The sequence below is a fragment of the Diorhabda sublineata genome, chromosome 6 (genome assembly GCF_026230105.1).
Source record: "Diorhabda sublineata isolate icDioSubl1.1 chromosome 6, icDioSubl1.1, whole genome shotgun sequence".
In the NCBI taxonomy this organism is placed as follows: Eukaryota; Metazoa; Arthropoda; class Insecta; order Coleoptera; family Chrysomelidae; genus Diorhabda; species Diorhabda sublineata.
The window spans coordinates 36,062,437-36,090,238 of NC_079479.1; the positions used below are offsets into that span (position 1 = coordinate 36,062,437).

At 29.5% G+C, this 27,802-nt stretch overlaps 1 protein-coding gene across 6 annotated transcripts; it reads right to left on the bottom strand.

Annotated features, from left to right (window-relative positions):
* Positions 1–570: 570 nt before the first annotated feature.
* Positions 571–26,619, bottom strand: LOC130446143 (innexin inx7). Of its 6 annotated transcripts, none has more exons than XM_056782239.1 (7): positions 26,416–26,606; positions 17,294–17,554; positions 17,070–17,114; positions 16,277–16,460; positions 12,822–12,927; positions 4,407–4,635; positions 571–4,348 (listed from the first exon to the last, which is right to left on the bottom strand). In XM_056782239.1, the coding sequence occupies exons 2-7, from the start codon at positions 17,534–17,536 to the stop codon at positions 3,914–3,916; spliced, it is 1,242 nt and encodes a 413-aa protein (XP_056638217.1). In that variant the 5' UTR covers positions 17,537–17,554; positions 26,416–26,606; the 3' UTR covers positions 571–3,913. The 6 variants fall into 6 exon arrangements, with proteins under 6 accessions (XP_056638217.1, XP_056638219.1, XP_056638218.1 ...); XM_056782241.1 differs by lacking the exon at positions 26,416–26,606 and adding an exon at positions 26,014–26,081; XM_056782240.1 differs by lacking the exon at positions 26,416–26,606 and adding an exon at positions 25,384–25,878.
* Positions 26,620–27,802: the final 1,183 nt, after the last annotated feature.

Below are 27,802 nucleotides of genomic sequence, written 5' to 3' on the forward strand. Positions count from 1 at the left end.
GTTATGTTGAATACGACATGAAGTTAGCCGTGAACGTTAAGCATTCCTGTAATTAGATTATAACAATAATATATATTTCATAAAAAAAAAACAAGAAGAGGTTCTTAACCTGTGTATCTATACATTTAAAAAATAATTACATATTATTAAGTTTCGAAAAAATTGCGCAATATTGCGAAACTATCATTATTTTTTTTATTGTTATAGACCGGTTCAGTTTAATTACCATTATTCGGCACTCCTTAACAGATTCTGGTTAATGTACGACATTCACTTCTGTGTAAATGTTAAATAATCAAATATATATATGTAATTTCATACCAAAATGGTAGTATAATTTTGAAGGTAACGCCCTTTTAGTAAAAAAGGGTGAATTTGGAAGTGATAATATTATGACCTTCGCGATCTAGTATCTCTATTTCATTGATAAAAATTGTATATTCATAAAAAGAAGAAGAGATCAGGTTGGAAATTAATTTAGATGACACTGACGGGTTTTTTATTTCTATTTTCGTATAGTACATAGAGAAAATACGAATTTTAATTGTACATAGACAAAAAAGAGAGATATTTCTTCTTTTTTCTTATTAATTGAGACCACGTAGACATAAAAAAGATGCCCGAGATTAAAAACCGCCAAAAGAAGACTCTATGGGTTGACAATTGACATCTACGTATATAAAATGTAATTACAATTATTTAAAGTCGACAAAATAGTTTGATCAGAAAAGAACGAAGTAAATATGGAAAATTATCAGGTACTTGAGATTTACCACGAAGTCATTTCACTATTGTGTACCCACAATTATTTATAACGTTCAAGAATTTTGACAGGTCTCGTAAATTAATATTCCAAGAACTATTTTAATCTCCTAGGTATAAAAGGTACAGACCAAACAAATGTTTTGGAATTATCTACTTTTATAGACATTTCCGAGAAAGTATTCTGTTTGTAAAGTAAATAGAAATACTTTATGTCGTCTCTTCCGTTCGAAATTTCGAAAAAAAAAAGTATCGTAAAATACCCAAAAATAGAAAATGGTTGCTACGAGTAACTGTGATTTCAGGTGTTTTTTTTTTTTTTTCGTCATAAATATTCAAATATTATTTCAATAAACTATATTTGTGTTTTATAGATACATAAAAACATCCAATGCTCCTTTTCTGGCGTTTGTTGACAAAAACAGATGCAAGTTTCTATTTCAAGGGTTCTTTCATAGTTGCTCGATTAAATTTTCATCTAAAGCCCTTTTATTTCTGTTTACATTCGTCGTGGTCCGTTGGATGCTGATATTTACCTCCCCAGAAAACATTTTGTAGACAGATGGCCGCGTCTAGTTACATATTTTTATGACTGTAGTAATTTAATTTCTAATATAAAAATTACTTATTTATAGATTAAATAATCATTATAATGCGATTTAATTCGAAAATTTAAATTAAAAAATAATTTTCGTTAGTAAATATAACAGGTGGTCGGTCGAATATGAAAGCGTCAAAGTAAATCAAAACTGATTTCTATAGTGGAACACACATTGTGTGCTGTGGTGACCTCGGAGCGAGGCTAGGATTTTAACGCGCGGGTCTCTTGTATTTCGATGGTAAATAGAGTATAGTAAAGGAGTGTTCACACTATTCAAGATCAAATCCAATAAATACGAATAACATACTTTCAATTGTATTTTTAGAATAATTATAATCAAAAATCGCTAATTCTTTGCAATTCGTTATCTCTATCTTAATAATTAATCCATGCTTCGGAGTCGAATGGTTCCGAGCTTTCACGAAAGGCAAGTCATGCGTATAGATTTTTGAGAGAAATTAAATAATAAAGAAAAACGTTTATTAATATTTGAAAATTGAAAACTTGTCTTCGTACTTTTGCAAAATTAAAGTTAAGTAAAGTTTTTTTGTTGAATTTGACCATAAGAGAAAACAAAAGAAGAAAAGAATTTGAGTTAGAATGAAGCCCTTTCTTCTTATTGTTATGTTGAATTTTATTACATTTGTGTATAAAGAATTGATTGTCGAGATTTTTTTTCCAATCAAATGACCAAAAAAATTAAAATAAAATACCACTAATCGTAATCACTTTAATATAAATGCCACAACTTTTGTGTTTCAAGACAATATGGCGGTTGGTTGTGACGTCAATCCGGAATGGATTTATATGAATTAATTTGACTCGTGTAAACGCCCCTTAAAGTTTTAATACATTTTAAGTAATATTATTAAAGAATCTACTTCTCGAATATTTATTTTATTATATCAAAACTATATTTCTTTTTATAAAAAAAATATTTTTGTTTTATTTCATTATTATGTGAATGTTTTCACGTTTTTAGGTTATATTACTAGTTCGATTCGGAGGTTATGTCGATTCTTCTTCGACAAAAATTGATTCAACCAGTTTGAACGAGGTCATACGTCCATTTATTATGATTCTATTTTGTAATCGAGAACTATTCTTATTGATACTTCTGTTTAGATAAAGAAATATACATCGAGACGTAATTGACATAAATCCAACTGGTTACATTACTTTTCCCATTTAAAGGAATTAATGGACAAGCTGTCATTGTTTGTATATAGAACCTACTTTCCGTAATCGTTATAGAAACTTGGCTACCATATTAGTAGTAATCAACATCTGCTTATAGTCTTTCTGAAAGTTAATGTGAAGACGTTTATTTGTAATTGATGGAAAATACCGATCGAGAGAAAGTATGCGAAATGTCTAATCGATAAAAATATCATTAGAAAATGCTATTAATATTGAATTCATATGATTTTCAATTAGCCCTAACCTTCAAAACAACAGTGTATACATTTGACAGCTGTCAAATTATTAGTTTTCGAGTTATAGAATTTTAAATGAAATAACTTTCGTTAATTTCAAAATATGCTTAAACAAGAATGTCGTTTTGCTTTTTTAAACAGTTTTTTTAATATTGGCCTTGAGACAAGATTTGTTTTTCACGAATAAAATAATACGATTTTAAAACACCTGGTATAATAATTACGTATTTAGATGTCTAAAGTAGTGATAAAAAAATTTCCAAAGAAAATCAGTTTATTCCTATCGTATCTTTGTAGTAATATGATTAATTTATTAAATAAATGTTTTTATCAAAATTTACTATAATATATATGGCAACATCGTCTTTAAAACCTACTTCTTGCATTTTATGTTGAGGGTCGATGTTCGCTGATGACCGACAGATCGACGATCTCCGTACCGACTACGATTGCGATGTTGCCAACTCGAATTTTGAATAAAGCAGATGAGAAAATTACGTAAAATAATAAAAATTGCAAAATAAGAAAAGTCTTGTTTTACATTACAAAGCCTATTTTTGATATTAATAAATTTTGCAATAATTATGTCCCTTTGTTTAAATAAAATAACGATATGGATTCTTTTATACAACGAGTAAGTTTTTTTGCAAATTTAAGTGAATTGAAAAAAAAAACGTACAAAGATCTACGTAAAAAAAGTGTAGTTGGCAACGTTGTATGAGCGTCCACGTTCAACACGCCACCATTTTAGATAGATATTCATGCCAATTTATAACATTTTTGTTTTAAACTCTATTTTTCATTTATTCCATTTTAGGGGTAAAATGGAGTAACAAATTATAAAGAAAATACGTTTAAGAAGTAGATAAATATTTATTCAAACACTATGTTAGTAAATTACAATAAAAATTTACTAATTCATTGATCTCAGTCGGTTTTAATATATACAGGGTAGCCAAATAAAGTTAATTCGATCTAACGTTACTAATAGATAAATACTTTTAGTCCTGGAAACAATTTCAATAAATATATTTTACTAATGTAATCACAGTGCTGTTTAATATATTTTTTTGAATAATTTCGAATATATAAACATTATTTTATAACGATTGAATCAAGTATATTTATCTAACTCTTCGGCTTGTAATAAAGGTTGTTTCATCGATTTTTTTTGCTCTAAATCCTCGGCTATACCCAATAGTATCTCTTTAAACACCAACGAATCGATATTTTTGGCTAAATAAACAAGAAACAACCAATCGGTGTAACTATAATAATAAGAAACGTTCAACGCGTTCCAAGGATTCTGTTTACCAGGACAGGAATTAGAAAAAACTAATCTATTGAACCCCGTGCTTCTAGAATGGAAAATGATTGTTATCACCCTCCAAATGAGCCCTAAAATCGAACAAACGAAAAGAAAAATGAACCAGAACCAAAGGCCGGTATAAATTTTATCGTTTATAATGTTGAGCGCCATAACGCACATGGCATCGTGGTATTGGATGGAGCCAGAAGGACCGTACTTGTGGAAAGTGCATTTTGTTATCTAAAGCAAAAATAAAAATATTATAATACGGGGTGGGGCGTTACATTTGATTTATCACCTTGGGAAATACTTCGTCGAGTACGTCTACGCTGGAATCCAAACCTTGCGCCCATACAGTTGATCCCAAATTATTAAATCTGCCGCCCAAAAATTTGTCCGTTATGTAAAATTGTAAAACGACGTGGAGTAAATTGAGAATTTCGCATATCATCAATTTTACTGCCCAATATTTGTTGATATACATACCATCGATAAATAATTGTCGTACCTGGTTTATTTTTTGTTCCCTACAAAATATTTCATTGATATCTTATCACTATAAATCACTTCGTTGATGAACAACGATCATATGTTAAGTTCAAGGTCAATCTGTACCCATATAGGATTGTATAATGATGACGAAAACGATTTAATGGTAGTTTTTTCTTCTTTTTTTATTAATAACGTCGAAACTAACGGAAATATTGAATTGTTATTTGTATAAAATTTGTAGAAGATAAAAAGATGTACAAAATGAGATATCAAACATCGCAATCGGATGATTAGTTCCTGAGAAAATGGAATAAAACCAAAAAATACAGCGGTTTTCGCGCGGTTTTCAATTACGTTGCCATAACAACGCCGGGATTCGATTTAATTGGTCAACATCGACTCCACGTTGAGTTTTAGGCCAATCTGTACCCATATAGGATTGTACAATGAAGACAAAAACGATTTAATGGTAGTTTTTTCTTCTTTTTTTATTAATAACGTCGAAACTAACGGAAATATTGAATTGTTATTTGTATAAAATTTGTAGAAGATAAAAAGATGTACAAAATGAGATATCAAACATCGCAATCGGATGATTAGTTCCTGAGAAAATGGAATAAAACCAAAAAATACAGCGGTTTTCGCGCGGTTTTCAATTACGTTGCCATAACAACGCCGGGATTCGATTTAATTGGTCAACATCGACTCCACGTTGAGTTTTAGGCCAATCTGTACCCATATAGGATTGTATAATGATGGCGAAAACGATTTAATGGTGGTTTTTTCATCTTTTTTATTAATAACGTCGAAACTAACGGAAATATTGAATTGTTATTTATATAAAATTTGTAGAAGATAAAAAGATGTATAAAATGAGATATCAAACATCGCAATCGGATGATTAGTTCCTGAGAAAATGGGGTAAAACCAAAAAATAGAGCGATTTTCGCGCGGTTTTCAATTTCGTTGCCATAACAACGCCGGGATACGATTTAATTGGTCAAAATCGACTCCACGTTGAGTCTTAGGCCAATCTGTACCCATATAGGATTGTACAATGAAGACAAAAACGATTTAATGGTGGTTTCTTCATCTTTTTTTATTAATAACGTTGAAACTAACGGAAATATTGGATTGTTTCTCATAAATAAATTGTAGAAGATAAAAAGATGTACAAAATGAGATATCAAACATCGCAATCGGATGATTAGTTCCTGAGAAAATGGGGTAAAACCAAAAAATAGAGCGATTTTCGCGCGGTTTTCAATTTCGTTGCCATAACAACGCCGGGATACGATTTAATTGGTCAACACCGATTCCACGTTGAGTCTTAGGCCAATCTGTACCCATATAGGATTGTACAATGAAGACAAAAACGATTTAATGGTGGTTTCTTCATCTTTTTTTATTAATAACGTCGAAACTAACGGAAATATTGGATTGTTTCTCATAAATAAATTGTAGAAGATAAAAAGATGTACAAAATGAGATATCAAACATCGCAATCGGATGATTAGTTCCTGAGAAAATGGGGTAAAACCAAAAAATAGAGCGATTTTCGCGCGGTTTTCAATTACGTTGCCATAACAACGCCGGGATTCGATTTAATTGGTCAACATCGACTCCACGTTGAGTTCAAGGTCAATCTGTACCCATATAGGATTGTACAATGAAGACAAAAACGATTTAATGGTGGTTTTTTCATCTTTTTTTATTAATAACGTCGAAACTAATGGAAATATTGAATTGTTTCTTATATAAAATTTGTAGAAGATAAAAATATGTACAAAATGAGATATCAAACATCGCAATCGGATGATTAGTTCCTGAGAAAATGGGATAAAACCAAAAAATAGAGCGATTTTCGCGCGGTTTTCAATTACGTTGCCATAACAACGCCGGGATTCGATTTAATTGGTCAACATCGACTCCACGTTGAGTTCAAGGTCAATCTGTACCCATATAGGATTGTACAATGAAGACAAAAACGATTTAATGGTGGTTTTTTCATCTTTTTTTATTAATAACGTTGAAACTAACGGAAATCTTGGATTGTTTCTCATATATAAATTGTAGGAGATAAAAAGATGTACAAAATGAGATATCAAACATCGCAATCGGATGATTAGTTCCTGAGAAAATGGGGTAAAACCAAAAAATAGAGCGATTTTCGCGCGGTTTTCAATTTCGTTGCCATAACAACGCCGGGATACGATTTAATTGGTCAACACCGATTCCACGTTGAGTTTTAGGCCAATCTGTACCCATATAGGATTGTATAATGATGACGAAAACGATTTAATGGTAGTTTTTTCATCTTTTTTTATTAATAACGTCGAAACTAATGAAAATATTGAATTGTTTCTTATATAAAATTTGTAGAAGATAAAAATATGTACAAAATGAGATATCAAACATCGCAATCGGATGATTAGTTCCTGAGAAAATGGGATAAAACCAAAAAATAGAGCGATTTTCGCGCGGTTTTCAATTACGTTGCCATAACAACGCCGGGATTCGATTTAATTGGTCAACATCGACTCCACGTTGAGTTCAAGGTCAATCTGTACCCATATAGAATTGTACAATGAAGACAAAAACGATTTAATGGTGGTTTTTTCATCTTTTTTTATTAATAACGTTGAAACTAACGGAAATCTTGGTTTGTTTCTCATATATAAATTGTAGGAGATAAAAAGATGTACAAAATGAGATATCAAACATCGCAATCGGATGATTAGTTCCTGAGAAAATGGGGTAAAACCAAAAAATAGAGCGATTTTCGCGCGGTTTTCAATTTCGTTGCCATAACAACGCCGGGATACGATTTAATTGGTCAACACCGATTCCACGTTGAGTTTTAGGCCAATCTGTACCCATATTGGATTGTATAATGATGACGAAAACGATTTAGTGGTAGTTTTTTCATCTTTTTTTATTAATAACGTCGAAACTAATGGAAATATTGAATTGTTTCTTATATAAAATTTGTAGAAGATAAAAATATGTACAAAATGAGATATCAAACATCGCAATCGGATTATTAGTTCCTGAGAAAATGGGATAAAACCAAAAAATAGAGCGATTTTCGCGCGGTTTTCAATTACGTTGCCATAACAACGCCGGGATTCGATTTAATTGGTCAACATCGACTCCACGTTGAGTTCAAGGTCAATCTGTACCCATATAGAATTGTACAATGAAGACAAAAACGATTTAATGGTGGTTTTTTCATCTTTTTTTATTAATAACGTTGAAACTAACGGAAATCTTGGATTGTTTCTCATATATAAATTGTAGGAGATAAAAAGATGTACAAAATGAGATATCAAACATCGCAATCGGATGATTAGTTCCTGAGAAAATGGGGTAAAACCAAAAAATAGAGCGATTTTCGCGCGGTTTTCAATTTCGTTGCCATAACAACGCCGGGATACGATTTAATTGGTCAACACCGATTCCACGTTGAGTTTTAGGCCAATCTGTACCCATATAGGATTGTATAATGATGACGAAAACGATTTAGTGGTAGTTTTTTCATCTTTTTTTATTAATAACGTCGAAACTAACGGAAATATTGAATTGTTATTTATATAAAATTTGTAGAAGATAAAAAGATGTACAAAATGAGATATCAAACATCGCAATCGGATGATTAGTTCCTGAGAAAATGGAATAAAACCAAAAAATACAGCGGTTTTCGCGCGGTTTTCAATTACGTTGCCATAACAACGCCGGGATTCGATTTAATTGGTCAACATCGACTCCACGTTGAGTTTTAGGCCAATCTGTACCCATATAGGATTGTACAATGAAGACAAAAACGATTTAATGGTAGTTTTTTCTTCTTTTTTTATTAATAACGTCGAAACTAACGGAAATATTGAATTGTTATTTGTATAAAATTTGTAGAAGATAAAAAGATGTACAAAATGAGATATCAAACATCGCAATCGGATGATTAGTTCCTGAGAAAATGGAATAAAACCAAAAAATACAGCGGTTTTCGCGCGGTTTTCAATTACGTTGCCATAACAACGCCGGGATTCGATTTAATTGGTCAACATCGACTCCACGTTGAGTTTTAGGCCAATCTGTACCCATATAGGATTGTACAATGAAGACAAAAACGATTTAATGGTAGTTTTTTCTTCTTTTTTTATTAATAACGTCGAAACTAACGGAAATATTGAATTGTTATTTGTATAAAATTTGTAGAAGATAAAAAGATGTACAAAATGAGATATCAAACATCGCAATCGGATGATTAGTTCCTGAGAAAATGGAATAAAACCAAAAAATACAGCGGTTTTCGCGCGGTTTTCAATTACGTTGCCATAACAACGCCGGGATTCGATTTAATTGGTCAACATCGACTCCACGTTGAGTTTTAGGCCAATCTGTACCCATATAGGATTGTATAATGATGGCGAAAACGATTTAATGGTGGTTTTTTCATCTTTTTTATTAATAACGTCGAAACTAACGGAAATATTGAATTGTTATTTATATAAAATTTGTAGAAGATAAAAAGATGTATAAAATGAGATATCAAACATCGCAATCGGATGATTAGTTCCTGAGAAAATGGGGTAAAACCAAAAAATAGAGCGATTTTCGCGCGGTTTTCAATTTCGTTGCCATAACAACGCCGGGATACGATTTAATTGGTCAAAATCGACTCCACGTTGAGTCTTAGGCCAATCTGTACCCATATAGGATTGTACAATGAAGACAAAAACGATTTAATGGTGGTTTCTTCATCTTTTTTTATTAATAACGTTGAAACTAACGGAAATATTGGATTGTTTCTCATAAATAAATTGTAGAAGATAAAAAGATGTACAAAATGAGATATCAAACATCGCAATCGGATGATTAGTTCCTGAGAAAATGGGGTAAAACCAAAAAATAGAGCGATTTTCGCGCGGTTTTCAATTTCGTTGCCATAACAACGCCGGGATACGATTTAATTGGTCAACACCGATTCCACGTTGAGTCTTAGGCCAATCTGTACCCATATAGGATTGTACAATGAAGACAAAAACGATTTAATGGTGGTTTCTTCATCTTTTTTTATTAATAACGTCGAAACTAACGGAAATATTGGATTGTTTCTCATAAATAAATTGTAGAAGATAAAAAGATGTACAAAATGAGATATCAAACATCGCAATCGGATGATTAGTTCCTGAGAAAATGGGGTAAAACCAAAAAATAGAGCGATTTTCGCGCGGTTTTCAATTACGTTGCCATAACAACGCCGGGATTCGATTTAATTGGTCAACATCGACTCCACGTTGAGTTCAAGGTCAATCTGTACCCATATAGGATTGTACAATGAAGACAAAAACGATTTAATGGTGGTTTTTTCATCTTTTTTTATTAATAACGTCGAAACTAATGGAAATATTGAATTGTTTCTTATATAAAATTTGTAGAAGATAAAAATATGTACAAAATGAGATATCAAACATCGCAATCGGATGATTAGTTCCTGAGAAAATGGGATAAAACCAAAAAATAGAGCGATTTTCGCGCGGTTTTCAATTACGTTGCCATAACAACGCCGGGATTCGATTTAATTGGTCAACATCGACTCCACGTTGAGTTCAAGGTCAATCTGTACCCATATAGGATTGTACAATGAAGACAAAAACGATTTAATGGTGGTTTTTTCATCTTTTTTTATTAATAACGTTGAAACTAACGGAAATCTTGGATTGTTTCTCATATATAAATTGTAGGAGATAAAAAGATGTACAAAATGAGATATCAAACATCGCAATCGGATGATTAGTTCCTGAGAAAATGGGGTAAAACCAAAAAATAGAGCGATTTTCGCGCGGTTTTCAATTACGTTGCCATAACAACGCCGGGATTCGATTTAATTGGTGAACAACGATTCCACGTTGAGTCTTAGGCCAATCTGTACCCATATAGGATTGTACAATGAAGACAAAAACGATTTAATGGTGGTTTTTTCATCTTTTTTTATTAATAACGTCGAAACTAACGGAAATATTGAATTGTTATTTATATAAAATTTGTAGAAGATAAAAAGATGTACAAAATGAGATATCAAACATCGCAATCGGATGATTAGTTCCTGAGAAAATGGGGTAAAACCAAAAAATAGAGCGATTTTCGCGCGGTTTTCAATTACGTTGCCATAACAACGCCGGGATTCGATTTAATTGGTCAACATCGACTCCACGTTGAGTTCAAGGTCAATCTGTACCCATATAGGATTGTACAATGAAGACAAAAACGATTTAATGGTGGTTTTTTCATCTTTTTTTATTAATAACGTCGAAACTAATGGAAATATTGAATTGTTTCTTATATAAAATTTGTAGAAGATAAAAATATGTACAAAATGAGATATCAAACATCGCAATCGGATGATTAGTTCCTGAGAAAATGGGATAAAACCAAAAAATAGAGCGATTTTCGCGCGGTTTTCAATTACGTTGCCATAACAACGCCGGGATTCGATTTAATTGGTCAACATCGACTCCACGTTGAGTTCAAGGTCAATCTGTACCCATATAGGATTGTACAATGAAGACAAAAACGATTTAATGGTGGTTTTTTCATCTTTTTTTATTAATAACGTTGAAACTAACGGAAATCTTGGATTGTTTCTCATATATAAATTGTAGGAGATAAAAAGATGTACAAAATGAGATATCAAACATCGCAATCGGATGATTAGTTCCTGAGAAAATGGGGTAAAACCAAAAAATAGAGCGATTTTCGCGCGGTTTTCAATTACGTTGCCATAACAACGCCGGGATTCGATTTAATTGGTGAACAACGATTCCACGTTGAGTCTTAGGCCAATCTGTACCCATATAGGATTGTACAATGAAGACAAAAACGATTTAATGGTGGTTTTTTCATCTTTTTTTATTAATAACGTCGAAACTAACGGAAATATTGAATTGTTATTTATATAAAATTTGTAGAAGATAAAAAGATGTACAAAATGAGATATCAAACATCGCAATCGGATGATTAGTTCCTGAGAAAATGGGGTAAAACCAAAAAATACAGCGATTTTCGCGCGGTTTTCAATTACGTTGCCATAACAACGCCGGGATTCGATTTAATTGGTGAATAACGATCATATGTGTAGTATTAGGCCAATCTGTAGGTATTTAAAATTGTGTTATCATGACAAAAAGGCTTTAATAGTGGTTTTTTGATATTTTTTTGTTAATAACGTCGAAACTGAGGGTTAGCTTCTGAGAAAAACAGGAAAAACCGTAAAATAAAGCGATTTTCGCGCGAATTTTATTTAACTTGCATTAATAACACCGATTTTTTATCTAATTGTTGAAGAACCATCATATATTAGTAATAATAACTAACATCAAAGCCTTTTCGTCATCATAACGGAATTCTAAATCCCCACAGATTGGCCTAATACTAAACATATGATCGTTGTTCATGAATTAGATCGAAAACTAGTGTCGTTATGGCAAAACTGTCTTATTTTTCGAAAAAACGCCTATTTCAAAGTTATTTCTAATTTTTCCTAGTCCTAGTTATCTAACGAAAACGTTCTATCTCTCATTTTGTAGATATTGCAATTTTTCACAAATTATATTTAAAAAATATTTCAATATTTTCATAAATTTCGAAGTTATTAGCAAAACTAACATCGAGGCCTTTTCGTCATCATAACGCAATTTAAATCTCCACAGATTGGCCTAATACTAAACATATGATCGTTGTTCATCAATTAGATCGACAACCGGTGTCGCTATGGCAGAACTGTTTTCTTTTTTTCTCGAAAAAACGCCTAACTTTACAATTTTTTTATAATTTTCTAGTTATCTAATCAGAATATTCTACTTTTCATCTTGTAGATATTCTAATTCTCGAAAAATAACAACAATAGTTGTTAATTACGTATATCGATTGTTTCGTCTAATGGGATGCGTTATAATAGCACAGGATCGGCTCTAGTGATACTATAAAATTTCAATAATAATAGTCTCTGATGAAAAAATAATTTTAAACAAAAAAATGTTGATATACACGGAGATAAATATGTTAATCTATTTTATTGGTGAATAATTCATGTGTTGCGATCGTAATAAACGATAAAGATTTATGTTCAATAAAAAAATAATTGAATATTCACCATAATTATTGTGCGAATACGTAAAACATGAATTTATGAATATATAAAGTGTTTACTACGACATACCTCGTTGATTTCGACGGAATGTTATTACTACCGACTTTTATTTCTTTTTCTTGTAAAGAAAACGCCGAATACCTCAAACTGTCAACTAAATATCTCAATCTCCCACCTGAAATTAATAAAAATTTGTAAATCTAAACTCGTATTTATTTACGATAGTTTTAGATGTTGTGTAATCTAAAAGAAGAAACTCCAGAACACGTTTTTTCTTTAAATTTCTGTTGGATGTACCAAAATTTTTGTTGTGCTGTATTCCTGGATCCACCTCTGACGTCTAGATCAGTTCTTCTTCTTTTTTCATCGCCTTATCCGTTTAGAACGTTAGCTACTAACGAGGCCATTCTTATTTTGTTGATCAAAATCTCGTTTTCAACCAAAAATATGATATTATCAATTATACAGTGTGTCCACGTAAGTTTTGGCAGCATACGGGACATAACTTTTTTATTATTAATTTTACGAAAAAAAGTGATTCTTTACAAAAAGTTCTAAATGGTCCAAAACCTAAAGTTCGATCATCAGATGTTGAATTTTTTCAGTCGTATACGAGGTTTGTCAAAAAATGTGATTTTTGCTTTAAAGTGCCTTTCTTTTTGATAATATCGAAAATTGTTATAAAGAAAAGATGTTTCGAATTGGAAATAGCTTTTAAATTGTTTATTTACATTAAAAAAAATATTTTTTTTCTACATTTTCTCTAGGATTAAGTTGGAAATTTAAGTTTGCACATTAATGCATTACATTTATTAATCAAAAATTTAATTAAACACTTTTAAAAACAATTATCATCCAGTGCATCCCAGATTAATTATGCATATTGTCAAAAAGAAAGGTATTTTGAAGCAAAAATCATATTTTTTGACAAACCTCGTATACGACTGAAAAAATTTAACATCTGATGATTGATTATTAGGTTTTGGACCATTTAGAACTTTTTATAAAGAATAACTTTTTTTCGTAAAATTAATAATAACAAAGTTATGCCGCCAATTTACGTGGACACACTGTATATACCTCATTATCTCGTAAAGGAAGCATTTTTCGAAAAAATACGTGGAGACCTTTTTTGTGCAAATCATCACGTTGTACAAATTTGTTTATATATATTGTATTAAAATTTTCAACCCCTTCCACGTTATTGACGAAATAAAAATTTTCCGGGATTTTTCAAGGCCGCTGGCGTGCAAAATAATTTTTTTTTTCCAAAAACCCGGAAAGGATGTTGATACAGTTCAGTTTATACTAAGTTATTTATGCATATTGTCAAAAAGAAAGGTACTTTGGAACAAAAATCATATTTTTTGACAAACCTCGTATACGACTGAAAAAATTTAACATCTGATGATCGAATTTTAGGTTTTGGATCATTTAGAACTTTTTATAAGGAATAACTTTTTTTCGTAAAATTAATAATAAAAAAGTTATGCCGCCAATTTACGTGGACACACTGTATATAGCTCATTATCTCGTAGAGGAAGCATTTTTCGAAAAAATACGTAGAGACCTTTTTTGTGCAAATCATCACGTTGTACAAATTTGTTCATATACGTTATATTGAAATTTTCAACTCCTTCCACGTTATTGACGAAATAAAAATTTTCCGGGATTTTTCAAGGCCGCTGGCGTGCAAAATAATTTTTTTTTCCAAAAACCCGGAAAGGATGTTGATACAGTTTAGTTTATACTAAGTTATTTATGCATATTATCAAAAAGAAAGGTACTTTGGAAACAAAAATCATATTTTTTGACAAACCTCGTATGCAACTGAAAAAATTTAACATCTGATGATTGATTATTAGGTTTTGGACCATTTAGAACTTTTTATAAAGAATAACTTTTTTTCGTAAAATCAATAATAAAAAAGTTATGCCGCCAATTTACGTGGACACGCTGTATATAGCTCATTATCTCGTAGAGGAAGCATTTTTCGAAAAAATACGTAGAGACCTTTTTTGTGCAAATCATCACGTTGTACAAATTTGTTCATATACGTTATATTGAAATTTTCAACTCCTTCCACGTTATTGACGAAATAAAAATTTTCCGGGATTTTTCAAGGCCGCTGGCGTGCAAAATAATTTTTTTTTCCAAAAACCCGTAAAGGATGTTGATACATTTTATTTTATACTAAGTTATTTATGCATATTGTCAAAAAGAAAAGTACTTTGGAACAAAAATCATATTTTTTGACAAACCTCGTATACGACTGAAAAAATTTAACATCTGATGATTGATTATTAGGTTTTGGATCATTTAGAACTTTTTATAAAGAATAACTTTTTTTCGTAAAATTAATAATAAAAAAGTTATGCCGCCAATTTACGTGGACACACTGTATATAGCTCATTATCTCGTAGAGGAAGCATTTTTCGAAAAAATACGTAGAGACCTTTTTTGTGCAAATCATCACGTTGTACAAATTTGTTCATATACGTTATATTGAAATTTTCAACTCCTTCCACGTTATTGACGAAATAAAAATTTTCCGGGATTTTTCAAGGCCGCTGGCGTGCAAAATAATTTTTTTTTCCAAAAACCCGGAAAGGATGTTGATACAGTTTAGTTTATACTAAGTTATTTATGCATATTGTCAAAAAGAAAGGTACTTTGGAAACAAAAATCATATTTTTTGACAAACCTCGTATGCAACTGAAAAAATTTAACATCTGATGATTGATTATTAGGTTTTGGACCATTTAGAACTTTTTATAAAGAATAACTTTTTTTCGTAAAATTAATAATAAAAAAGTTATGCCGCCAATTTACGTGGACACACTGTATATACCTCATTATTTCGTAGAGGAAGCATTTTTCGAAAAAATACGTAGAGACCTTTTTTGTGCAAATCATCACGTTGTACAAATTTGTTCATATACGTTATATTGAAATTTTCAACCCCTTCCACGTTATTGACGAAATAAAAATTTTCCGGGATTTTTCAAGGCCGCTGGCGTGCAAAATAATTTTTTTTTCCAAAAACCCGGAAAGGATGTTGATACAGTTTAGTTTATACTAAGTTATTTATGCATATTGTCAAAAAGAAAGGTACTTTGGAACAAAAATCATATTTTTTGACAAACCTCGTATGCAACTGAAAAAATTTAACATCTGATGATTGATTATTAGGTTTTGGACCATTTAGAACTTTTTATAAAGAATAACTTTTTTTCGTAAAATCAATAATAAAAAAGTTATGCCGCCAATTTACGTGGACACACTGTATATAGCTCATTATCTCGTAGAGGAAGCATTTTTCGAAAAAATACGTAGAGACCTTTTTTGTGCAAATCATCACGTTGTACAAATTTGTTCATATACGTTATATTGAAATTTTCAACCCCTTCCACGTTATTGACGAAATAAAAATTTTTTTTTCAAAAACCCGGGAAAGGACGTTGATACAGATCATTTTATACTAAGTTATGATGAAATAGAAACTAAATTTAAAAAATACTAGCCTTCCAACTTTTTCCATAGCAAATGGGTTAAATAAAACATCAGTCCTTGAAAAAATAACACGAATGGTACCCATTGATAATAAGCGTGATGAATAACTGGTTCGTTAGAATCGATCCCGTACGGTCCAACACCTGGATGCGCCAAATTACCTGTATCCAATAAATTAGCATCCATGGCTTTTATCTAAAAACCATTTTAATTGATAACGATGATTAATAAGGTATCCGGGAAGTTAAAACACAAAAATTTCACATGCACATATCAGGTTTAGTATCGAATTTTTATTTTTCTACTAATTATTTTAATATCCTGTCGTTCGATAAGAAAAATTCGGTTTTATAAGATGAATTAGGGCTGGTAATGATGTAGGGTTCAAATTTTTGATCAATCCGGATCGTCGTGGCATAAATTTTGCAATTTACTACATGCGACGCGCTAATACATTGCTTACGTCACCAGCGCCGATCGATTTCCGCCCGACAACTTAAATCAGCGTCTACACCGCGTCGTTTACGATTCCAAACGTTCGTATTAAACGGTTAAATGACTAAAATAATTGTTCGGTGTAGTAACAACATTATTTTACGAAGAACCCCGGTATATAGGACTGTACACGTGGAAATACACGCGTGTTTATAAAGAACTTTTCTTATTGAACGACTTAACTAATATTTCGATGGGTTTTTACTTAAACGGTGCTCGGAATTTTTCGATAGAAAAGTGCGGAAGCGAAACGGTTTTTTTCTCTGCGAAATTAGCATGCGAAACATGCCTTATCAACAATTTTCTAACCTCAAACATTTGTTCTAAACGATCTTTGGATATATTCACGTAAGGCTGCAATAAAATGACAAATAAATAATTATTATTACAATAAAACGTGTTGTTTACTAAATAAATTATAAAATTGTAATACCGTATATACGAGGACTGGTTAAAAAATAATTAAATCAATTTAGTTTATGCGAATTATCCTAAAATGTATACGCACTGTATAAAATTAGTGATTTTCTTACCACAGTGAAGGTAGTAGTGAAAAAACAAAATGTATTCATCACGTGATCGGGGACACCTTTGTCAGATATGCATCTGATGTGTTCTCCAATATATTGCCTTGACGTTACTAAAATGGACCCGACCAAAAAAAAGATCACGGTTGCTTTGTAATGCAATTTGAATACCCAATTGTCGATTATATATCGCTGGGGTTTGATCTTGATGGTACCTTTCAGGTCTCCGAACGTTTTTAGCAAACTCATTTTGGGGTTATGTTAAATCTGAAACGAAAAAATTGCTTCAATCACAAATGCATTCATATCTTCTGAACTGTTGGTTGTAATTGTTTATATATATGTTCAATATGTAGAGCAACTATTAAACTATAAATCTTGAAAATTTCATCTTTGTATACTAAATAGTTTTTGAGATACGAAGCGTTAAAGTTGAAATTTGATTTTTTTTAGTAGCCCCCATTTGACACTCCCATATCTCCCCTAACGGATTCCTCAATGCATTCATGATTTTTTTCCCTATACTCATATCCGTTTTAAATGTAAATTTGTAAAAATTACATTTGTAGGGACGGTATTTTGGTCTATATGATTTTTGAAATGAACCAAAATCAAATATTTTCTAATCATTATTTAAATGAGAAAAAACCAAACAAATATATTTCTAATTCACATAATTCTTGTTGAAGGTATTCATCAAATGTTTTTTAATCACTTTTTATCGAAAAAAAATGTTTTTGGAGAAACTGTGCTTGGAAAGACAAGAAACAATCCAAGGACTATTTTGGATACTGAAAATGCATTTGACTATATCGTTCATATCTTAAAAAATAATTTAATGTAAATTTTTATATATACCACCATCGATAGATAAACAGTCAATCTATATATAGTGAAAATTTGAATTGTTTGTGTTTATTAATTTTCGAGATACAAAGCGTTAAAGTTGAAATTTGATTTTTTTTAGTAGCCCCCAATTTACATTCCCATATCTCCCCTAACGGATTCCTCAATGCATTCATGATTTTTTTCCCTATACTCATATCCGTTTTAAATGTAAATTTGTAAAAATTATATTTGTAGGGACGGTATTTTGGTCTATATGATTTTTGAAATGAATCAAAATCAAATATTTTCTAATCAATATTTAAATGAGAAAAAACCAAGCAAATCTATTTCTAATACACATAATTCTTGTTGAAGGTATTCATCAAATGTTTTTTAATCACTATTTAACGAAAAAAAAATAGTTTTTGGAGAAACTGTGCTTGGAAAAACAAGAAACAATCCAAAGACTATTTTGGATACTGAAAATGCATTTGACTATATCGTTCATATCTTAAAAAATAATTTAATGTAAATTTTTATATATACCACCATCGATAGATAAACAGTCAATCTATATATAGTGAAAATTTGAATTGTTTGTGTTTATTACTTTTCGAGATACAAAGCGTTAAAGTTGAAATTTGATTTTTTTAAGTAGCCCCCATTTGACACTCCCATATCTCCCCTAACGGAATCATCAATGCATTCATGATTTTTTCCCTTATACTCATATCCGTTTTAAATGTAAATTTGTAAAAATTAGATTTGTAGGGACGGTATTTTGGTCTATATGATTTTTGAAATGAACCAAAATCAAATATTTTCTAATCATTATTTAAATGAGAAAAAACCAAACAAATATATTTCTAATTCACATAATTCTTGTTGAAGGTATTCATCAAATGTTTTTTAATCACTTTTTATCGAAAAAAAAATGTTTTTGGAGAAACTGTGCTTGGAAAGACAAGAAACAATCCAAGGACTATTTTGGATACTGAAAATGCATTTGACTATATCGTTCATATCTTAAAAAATAATTTAATGTAAATTTTTATATATACCACCATCGATAGATAAACAGTCAATCTATATATAGTGAAAATTTGAATTGTTTGTGTTTATTAATTTTCGAGATACAAAGCGTTAAAGTTGAAATTTGATTTTTTTTAGTAGCCCCCAATTTACATTCCCATATCTCCCCTAACGGATTCCTCAATGCATTCATGATTTTTTTCCCTATACTCATATCCGTTTTAAATGTAAATTTGTAAAAATTATATTTGTAGGGACGGTATTTTGGTCTATATGATTTTTGAAATGAATCAAAATCAAATATTTTCTAATCAATATTTAAATGAGAAAAAACCAAGCAAATCTATTTCTAATACACATAATTCTTGTTGAAGGTATTCATCAAATGTTTTTTAATCACTATTTAACGAAAAAAAAATAGTTTTTGGAGAAACTGTGCTTGGAAAAACAAGAAACAATCCAAAGACTATTTTGGATACTGAAAATGCATTTGACTATATCGTTCATATCTTAAAAAATAATTTAATGTAAATTTTTATATATACCACCATCGATAGATAAACAGTCAATCTATATATAGTGAAAATTTGAATTGTTTGTGTTTATTACTTTTCGAGATACAAAGCGTTAAAGTTGAAATTTGATTTTTTTAAGTAGCCCCCATTTGACACTCCCATATCTCCCCTAACGGAATCATCAATGCATTCATGATTTTTTCCCTTATACTCATATCCGTTTTAAATGTAAATTTGTAAAAATTAGATTTGTAGGGACGGTATTTTGGTCTATATGATTTTTGAAATGAATCAAAATCAAATATTTTCTAATCAATATTTAAATGAGAAAAAACCAAACAAAACTATTTCTAATACACATAATTCTTGTTGAAGGTATTCATCAAATGTTTTTTAATCACTATTTAACGAAAAAAAATAGTTTTTGGAGAAACTGTGCTTGGAAAAACAAGAAACAATCCAAAGACTATTTTGGATACTGAAAATGCATTTGACTATATCGTTCATATCTTAAAAAATAATTTAATGTAAATTTTTATATATACCACCATCGATAGATAAACAGTAAATCTATATATAGTGAAAATTTGAATTGTTTGTGCTTATTACTTTTCGAGATACAAAGCGTTAAAGTTGAAATTTGATTTTTTTTAGTAGCCCCCATTTGACACTCCCATATCTCCCCTAACGGATTCCTCAATTAATTCATGATTTTTTTCCCTATACTCATATCCGTTTTAAATGTAAATTTGTAAAAATTACATTTGTAGGGACGGTATTTTGGTGTAAATGATTTTTGAAATGAATCAAAATCAAATATTTTCTAATCAATATTTAAATGAGAAAAAACCAAACAAAACTATTTCTAATACACATAATTCTTGTTGAAGGTATTCATCAAATGTTTTTTAATCACTATTTAACGAAAAAAAATAGTTTTTGGAGAAACTGTGCTTGGAAAAACAAGAAACAATCCAAAGACTATTTTGGATACTGAAAATGCATTTGACTATATCGTTCATATCTTAAAAAATAATTTAATGTAAATTTTTATATATACCACCATCGATAGATAAACAGTAAATCTATATATAGTGAAAATTTGAATTGTTTGTGCTTATTACTTTTCGAGATACAAAGCGTTAAAGTTGAAATTTGATTTTTTTTAGTAGCCCCCATTTGACACTCCCATATCTCCCCTAACGGATTCCTCAATGCATTCATGATTTTTTTCCTTATACTCATATCCCTTTTAAATGTAAATTTGTAAAAATTAGATTTGTAGGGACGGTATTTTGGTGTAAATGATTTTTGAAATGAATCAAAATCAAATATTTTCTAATCATTATTTAAATGAGAAAAAACCAAACAAATATATTTCTAATTCACATAATTCTTGTTGAAGGTATTCATCAAATGTTTTTTAATCACTTTTTATCGAAACAAAAAATGTTTTTGGAGAAACTGTGCTTGGAAAGACAAGAAACAATCCAAGGACTATTTTGGATACTGAAAATGCATTTGACTATATCGTTCATATCTTTTAAATTATTTAATGTAAATTTTTATATATACCATCATCGATAGACAAACATTCAATCTATACATAGTGAAAATTTGAATTGTTTGTGCTTATTACTTTTCGAGATACAAAGCGTTAAAGTTGAAATTTGATTTTTTTTAGTAGCCCCCATTTGACACTCCCATATCTCCCCTAACGGATTCCTCAATGCATTCATGATTTTTTTCCCTATACTCATATCTGTTTTAAATGTAAATTTGTAAAAATTAGATTTGTAGGGACGGTATTTTGGTGTAAATGATTTTTGAAATGAATCAAAATCAAATATTTTCTAATCAATATTTAAATGAGAAAAAACCAAACAAATCTATTTCTAATATACATAATTTTTGTTGAAGGTCTTCATCAAATGTTATTTAATCACTATTTAACGAAAAAAAAAATAGTTTTTGGAGAAACTGTGCTTGGAAAAACAAGAAACAATCCAAAGACTATTTTGGATACTGAAAATGCATTTGACTATATCGTTCATATCTTAAAAAATAATTTAATGTAAATTTTTATATATACCATCATCGATAGATAAACAGTCAATCTATATATAGTGAAAATTTGAATTGTTTGTGTTTATTACTTTTCGAGATACAAAGCGTTAAAGTTGAAATTTGATTTTTTTTAGTAGCCCCCAATTTACATTCCCATATCTCCCCTAACGGATTCCTCAATGCATTCATGATTTTTTTCCCTATACTCATATCCGTTTTAAATGTAAATTTGTAAAAATTACATTTGTAGGGACGGTATTTTGGTCTATATGATTTTTGAAATGAACCAAAATCAAATATTTTCTAAGCATTATTTAAATGAGAAAAAACCAAACAAATATATTTCTAATTCACATAATTCTTGTTGAAGGTATTCATCAAATGTTTTTTAATCACTTTTTATGGAAAAAAAAATGTTTTTGGAGAAACTGTGCTTGGAAAGACAAGAAACAATCCAAGGACTATTTTGGATACTGAAAATGCATTTGACTATATCGTTCATATCTTAAAAAATAATTTAATGTAAATTTTTATATATACCACCATCGATAGATAAACAGTCAGTCTATATATAGTGAAAATTTGAATTGTTTGTGTTTATTAATTTTCGAGATACAAAGCGTTAAAGTTGAAATTTGATTTTTTTTAGTAGCCCCCAATTTACATTCCCATATCTCCCCTAACGGATTCCTCAATGCATTCATGATTTTTTTCCCTATACTCATATCCGTTTTAAATGTAAATTTGTAAAAATTATATTTGTAGGGACGGTATTTTGGTCTATATGATTTTTGAAATGAATCAAAATCAAATATTTTCTAATCAATATTTAAATGAGAAAAAACCAAACAAATCTATTTCTAATACACATAATTCTTGTTGAAGGTATTCATCAAATGTTTTTTAATCACTATTTAACGAAAAAAAATAGTTTTTGGAGAAACTGTGCTTGGAAAAACAAGAAACAATCCAAAGACTATTTTGGATACTGAAAATGCATTTGACTATATCGTTCATATCTTAAAAAATAATTTAATGTAAATTTTTATATATACCACCATCGATAGATAAACAGTAAATCTATATATAGTGAAAATTTGAATTGTTTGTGCTTATTACTTTTCGAGATACAAAGCGTTAAAGTTGAAATTTGATTTTTTTTAGTAGCCCCCATTTGACACTCCCATATCTCCCCTAACGGATTCCTCAATGCATTCATGATTTTTTTCCTTATACTCATATCCCTTTTAAATGTAAATTTGTAAAAATTAGATTTGTAGGGACGGTATTTTGGTGTAAATGATTTTTGAAATGAATCAAAATCAAATATTTTCTAATCATTATTTAAATGAGAAAAAACCAAACAAATATATTTCTAATTCACATAATTCTTGTTGAAGGTATTCATCAAATGTTTTTTAATCACTTTTTATCGAAACAAAAAATGTTTTTGGAGAAACTGTGCTTGGAAAGACAAGAAACAATCCAAGGACTATTTTGGATACTGAAAATGCATTTGACTATATCGTTCATATCTTTTAAATTATTTAATGTAAATTTTTATATATACCATCATCGATAGACAAACATTCAATCTATACATAGTGAAAATTTGAATTGTTTGTGCTTATTACTTTTCGAGATACAAAGCGTTAAAGTTGAAATTTGATTTTTTTTAGTAGCCCCCATTTGACACTCCCATATCTCCCCTAACGGATTCCTCAATGCATTCATGATTTTTTTCCCTATACTCATATCTGTTTTAAATGTAAATTTGTAAAAATTAGATTTGTAGGGACGGTATTTTGGTGTAAATGATTTTTGAAATGAATCAAAATCAAATATTTTCTAATCAATATTTAAATGAGAAAAAACCAAACAAATCTATTTCTAATATACATAATTTTTGTTGAAGGTCTTCATCAAATGTTATTTAATCACTATTTAACGAAAAAAAAAATAGTTTTTGGAGAAACTGTGCTTGGAAAAACAAGAAACAATCCAAAGACTATTTTGGATACTGAAAATGCATTTGACTATATCGTTCATATCTTAAAAAATAATTTAATGTAAATTTTTATATATACCATCATCGATAGATAAACAGTCAATCTATATATAGTGAAAATTTGAATTGTTTGTGTTTATTACTTTTCGAGATACAAAGCGTTAAAGTTGAAATTTGATTTTTTTTAGTAGCCCCCAATTTACATTCCCATATCTCCCCTAACGGATTCCTCAATGCATTCATGATTTTTTTCCCTATACTCATATCCGTTTTAAATGTAAATTTGTAAAAATTACATTTGTAGGGACGGTATTTTGGTCTATATGATTTTTGAAATGAACCAAAATCAAATATTTTCTAAGCATTATTTAAATGAGAAAAAACCAAACAAATATATTTCTAATTCACATAATTCTTGTTGAAGGTATTCATCAAATGTTTTTTAATCACTTTTTATGGAAAAAAAAATGTTTTTGGAGAAACTGTGCTTGGAAAGACAAGAAACAATCCAAGGACTATTTTGGATACTGAAAATGCATTTGACTATATCGTTCATATCTTAAAAAATAATTTAATGTAAATTTTTATATATACCACCATCGATAGATAAACAGTCAGTCTATATATAGTGAAAATTTGAATTGTTTGTGTTTATTAATTTTCGAGATACAAAGCGTTAAAGTTGAAATTTGATTTTTTTTAGTAGCCCCCAATTTACATTCCCATATCTCCCCTAACGGATTCCTCAATGCATTCATGATTTTTTTCCCTATACTCATATCCGTTTTAAATGTAAATTTGTAAAAATTATATTTGTAGGGACGGTATTTTGGTCTATATGATTTTTGAAATGAATCAAAATCAAATATTTTCTAATCAATATTTAAATGAGAAAAAACCAAACAAATCTATTTCTAATACACATAATTCTTGTTGAAGGTATTCATCAAATGTTTTTTAATCACTATTTAACGAAAAAAAAATAGTTTTTGGAGAAACTGTGCTTGGAAAAACATGAAACAATCCAAGGACTATTTTGGATACTGAAAATGCATTTGACTATATCGTTCATATCTTTTAAATTATTTACTGTATATTTTTATAAATATCATCATCGATAGATAAACATTCAATATATACATAGTGAAAATTTGAATTGTTTGTGCTTATTACTTTTCGAGATACAAAGCGTTAAAGTTGAAATTTGATTTTTTTCATTGGGTTCTTTTTATTAAAAGTTTCCATTTTGTCTAATAGACACTTCAATGCGTTTATGATTTTCTGTCTAATATACACTAAATCTAAGAAAAAAATATTGCCGATGGTAGGCAAGAATTTAAACTACCAATAAAATGTCAAATATTAAAAAATAAGAAAAATAAAAATTGCAATCAGCGTGACTCGAACCGGCAACGCCCCACATACGAGTCTTGTACTCTAACCACTACACTACAAAGACTTTACTAAAAGTTTTCTTAATACCCTACTGGTTAAGCAATGTTTCAATAGATATTAGTGCGTAGACTTTTACGCACTCGAAAATACACAACTTTACGCACTGTAGTAAAAAATATAATTGAAAATTACACCTTTTCTTTCTTATAATTTCATGAGATATAGTATATTATAGTTGTAACAAAACTTACCTTACGTTTAACCACTATTTTTGAAAAATACAAACCCAATTTTCGGTCAGTACTCAAGTTATTTTAACCGATAAACTAATTGTATATTAATGACAGAATTTTATCAAATTTAAACATGCCTCATTACACAATTTCGTTATTTAGTTATTTAGTTTCGAAAATCTAGTTGAAAATATTCAACATATATATATCACACGATTTAAAACGATATAAACTTGCATTGAGAAAACAACTAATAAACTTAAAGCGATGATACGGACTTTGTTTTATAGATAATTTACTTCATTTGAATACCAGTCAGTCAAAATGTATCATAATTTTTAACGATCTACGAAAAAAAAATAATAACTATAATATTATGCAATAATTTATTTTTTTATTCAAGAGAAAAAACCGGTCCCATAAAACTACAATTCATTCCCGAATTTTAATCAGCTTAATTGCAACATGTTAATAACTATGTACTATCGTGTACGAAGTTAGCTACTTAAGTTTTACGATATGGCAACACTGTTGTGGATACGTCAAATCTGACATTGTCATACTATTTGACTTATTCACAGATATAGAAACTAAATATTTGATACATTTATGATCTACGATAAATAAAAACAATAATAAAGAACGCACCTGTCAAGTTTGATTAATTTAATATGTAAAACGAAACGACTTACTCGGAACACATCACTTTTGAAAATGTGTTATCTAATATTTAAATTGTTTTCGCCTGGTTGAGAATCAACAATGTAAATTATAATTGTTGATTAAGTAACAACAATTTAATAGTTTTGTTATTAGAGGAACTTCGGTTGTGGTTTTTTTTTTTTTTTGAATAAACGAAATTTTTCATAGTTTCATAACAAAAGTCCCACTCTCCCCCATCTCTTATACGAAGAACGTATACTCATTTGTGACATCTGACAACACTGTATAATAAAATCTCGTAAACTTAAATTGTGCAGAACTTGTCAAAAATACTCTGTATATTATTTATTTCGTTATCGAAATGAAAATAAATGTAAACTTACTTACCTGCGAGAACTAATTGTTTTGATCAGAACGTAATAGACGAACCAGCATCATTGGGAAAATATTCGTAATCAAAATTACAAATTGTGTTTTGAAGTCTGAAACTGAGGCTGGCGGCCTGTTAATCCCGCTTGTTATAATTTAACTCTTAAAAACGATGGCGAAGCTCAGATGTCATCAATTAGACTCCAATTGAATTTTTTATTTGAAGACGCCTTAAGGCATGCGCGGGATATTGTAGATACCATTCTTTATTTTCGTATTTCGAATGTTTGATAAGATATAAGATTGTTTTCTTTAGAACAAATCCAATTTGATAAAATGTATAATGTATATTAATGTATTTTTTTCAATATAAAATCAAACTTTTAATAAAAGGTTAATGTCTGGTGAAGGAACTTTTAACTTTGAGGGTTATAATTAATTAATATTGTTGAGTAGACAAATATACAGGGAGTAGTTGAAAAATATAGAACGTAATATGTCTGGGACAGTTGTTAGTGTTATAACCACGTTTTTTCGGGCAAAAATATGAATAATTGAATCGTCTAAATCAGTTTTAAGCTTTTTTTAATTATAAAAAAGTGTTTTGGTAATTATTTCACGTTGTTTTTTAACAATTCTTTGATACAAAACTTAATAAATGTCGCAAGTCGACTAATTTTCTCTTGTACCTCGTATATTTAAACTATTTTACATAATTATATGTTGGTAAAAACATTTATAATAAAAAAACTAGATATTTATTAGACGATAGTTTTTTTTCGGTTCGCTAAACTCAACCTCTCGAGTGTGGGTAATTTTTCTAGATTAAATCGACTCAATTTTTACAAAAAAAAAATTAACATTCAAATTGCGAACGATAAGATTGAAACCTATTATCAATTTCTGATGAACGATTGGAAATTCTGACGATTAATAATTACAAACTTGTTACTAAAGATTAATTAGAAAAGTGATTACATGGAATTATTTTCATAATTTTGCGCAATGTCAAAAATGTCATTAATTCCAATAAAAAGAAAACTTCGTGTTTACTGAATTTAACCTCTATATTTCTCTCCAAATCTGGCAACGTTGTTCGAATATATAAACTCGTATTTGCCGTGTGACGTGCATAATTTTTTATAGTGAGAGATACATGGGAGAATGCCTGCCATTAAAAGGAATTTATTACTACCAATAACGTTGTATGCGTCAAGATAATTGTACTTTTAGTTTACTACAAGGAAATAACATCATACAATATTAAAGAAAATATTATTCTTAATTGTTAATTATATCACTATAAGTAGAAAAAGTGACAGATAGAATAATTTCAATTGGTGACGTCATTCTTCGCGTTGATGTCAATTTTGTAATAACAAAGCGAAAACTCTCGTTAATTTTC

What these genes read in the sequence shown, in the direction of transcription:
- LOC130446143 (XM_056782239.1), bottom strand. Translation starts at nt 17,536, where the DNA reads ATGAGTTTGCTAAAAACGTTCGGAGACCTGAAAGGTACCATCAAGATC. An exon ending in GTTTAGAACAAATGTTTGAG is followed by an intron (nt 16,461 to 17,069) that starts GTTAGAAAATTG and finishes AATGGTTTTTAG; the next exon opens with ATAAAAGCCATGGATGCTAA. An exon ending in GCTATGGAAAAAGTTGGAAG is followed by an intron (nt 12,928 to 16,276) that starts GCTAGTATTTTT and finishes TATTAATTTCAG; the next exon opens with GTGGGAGATTGAGATATTTA.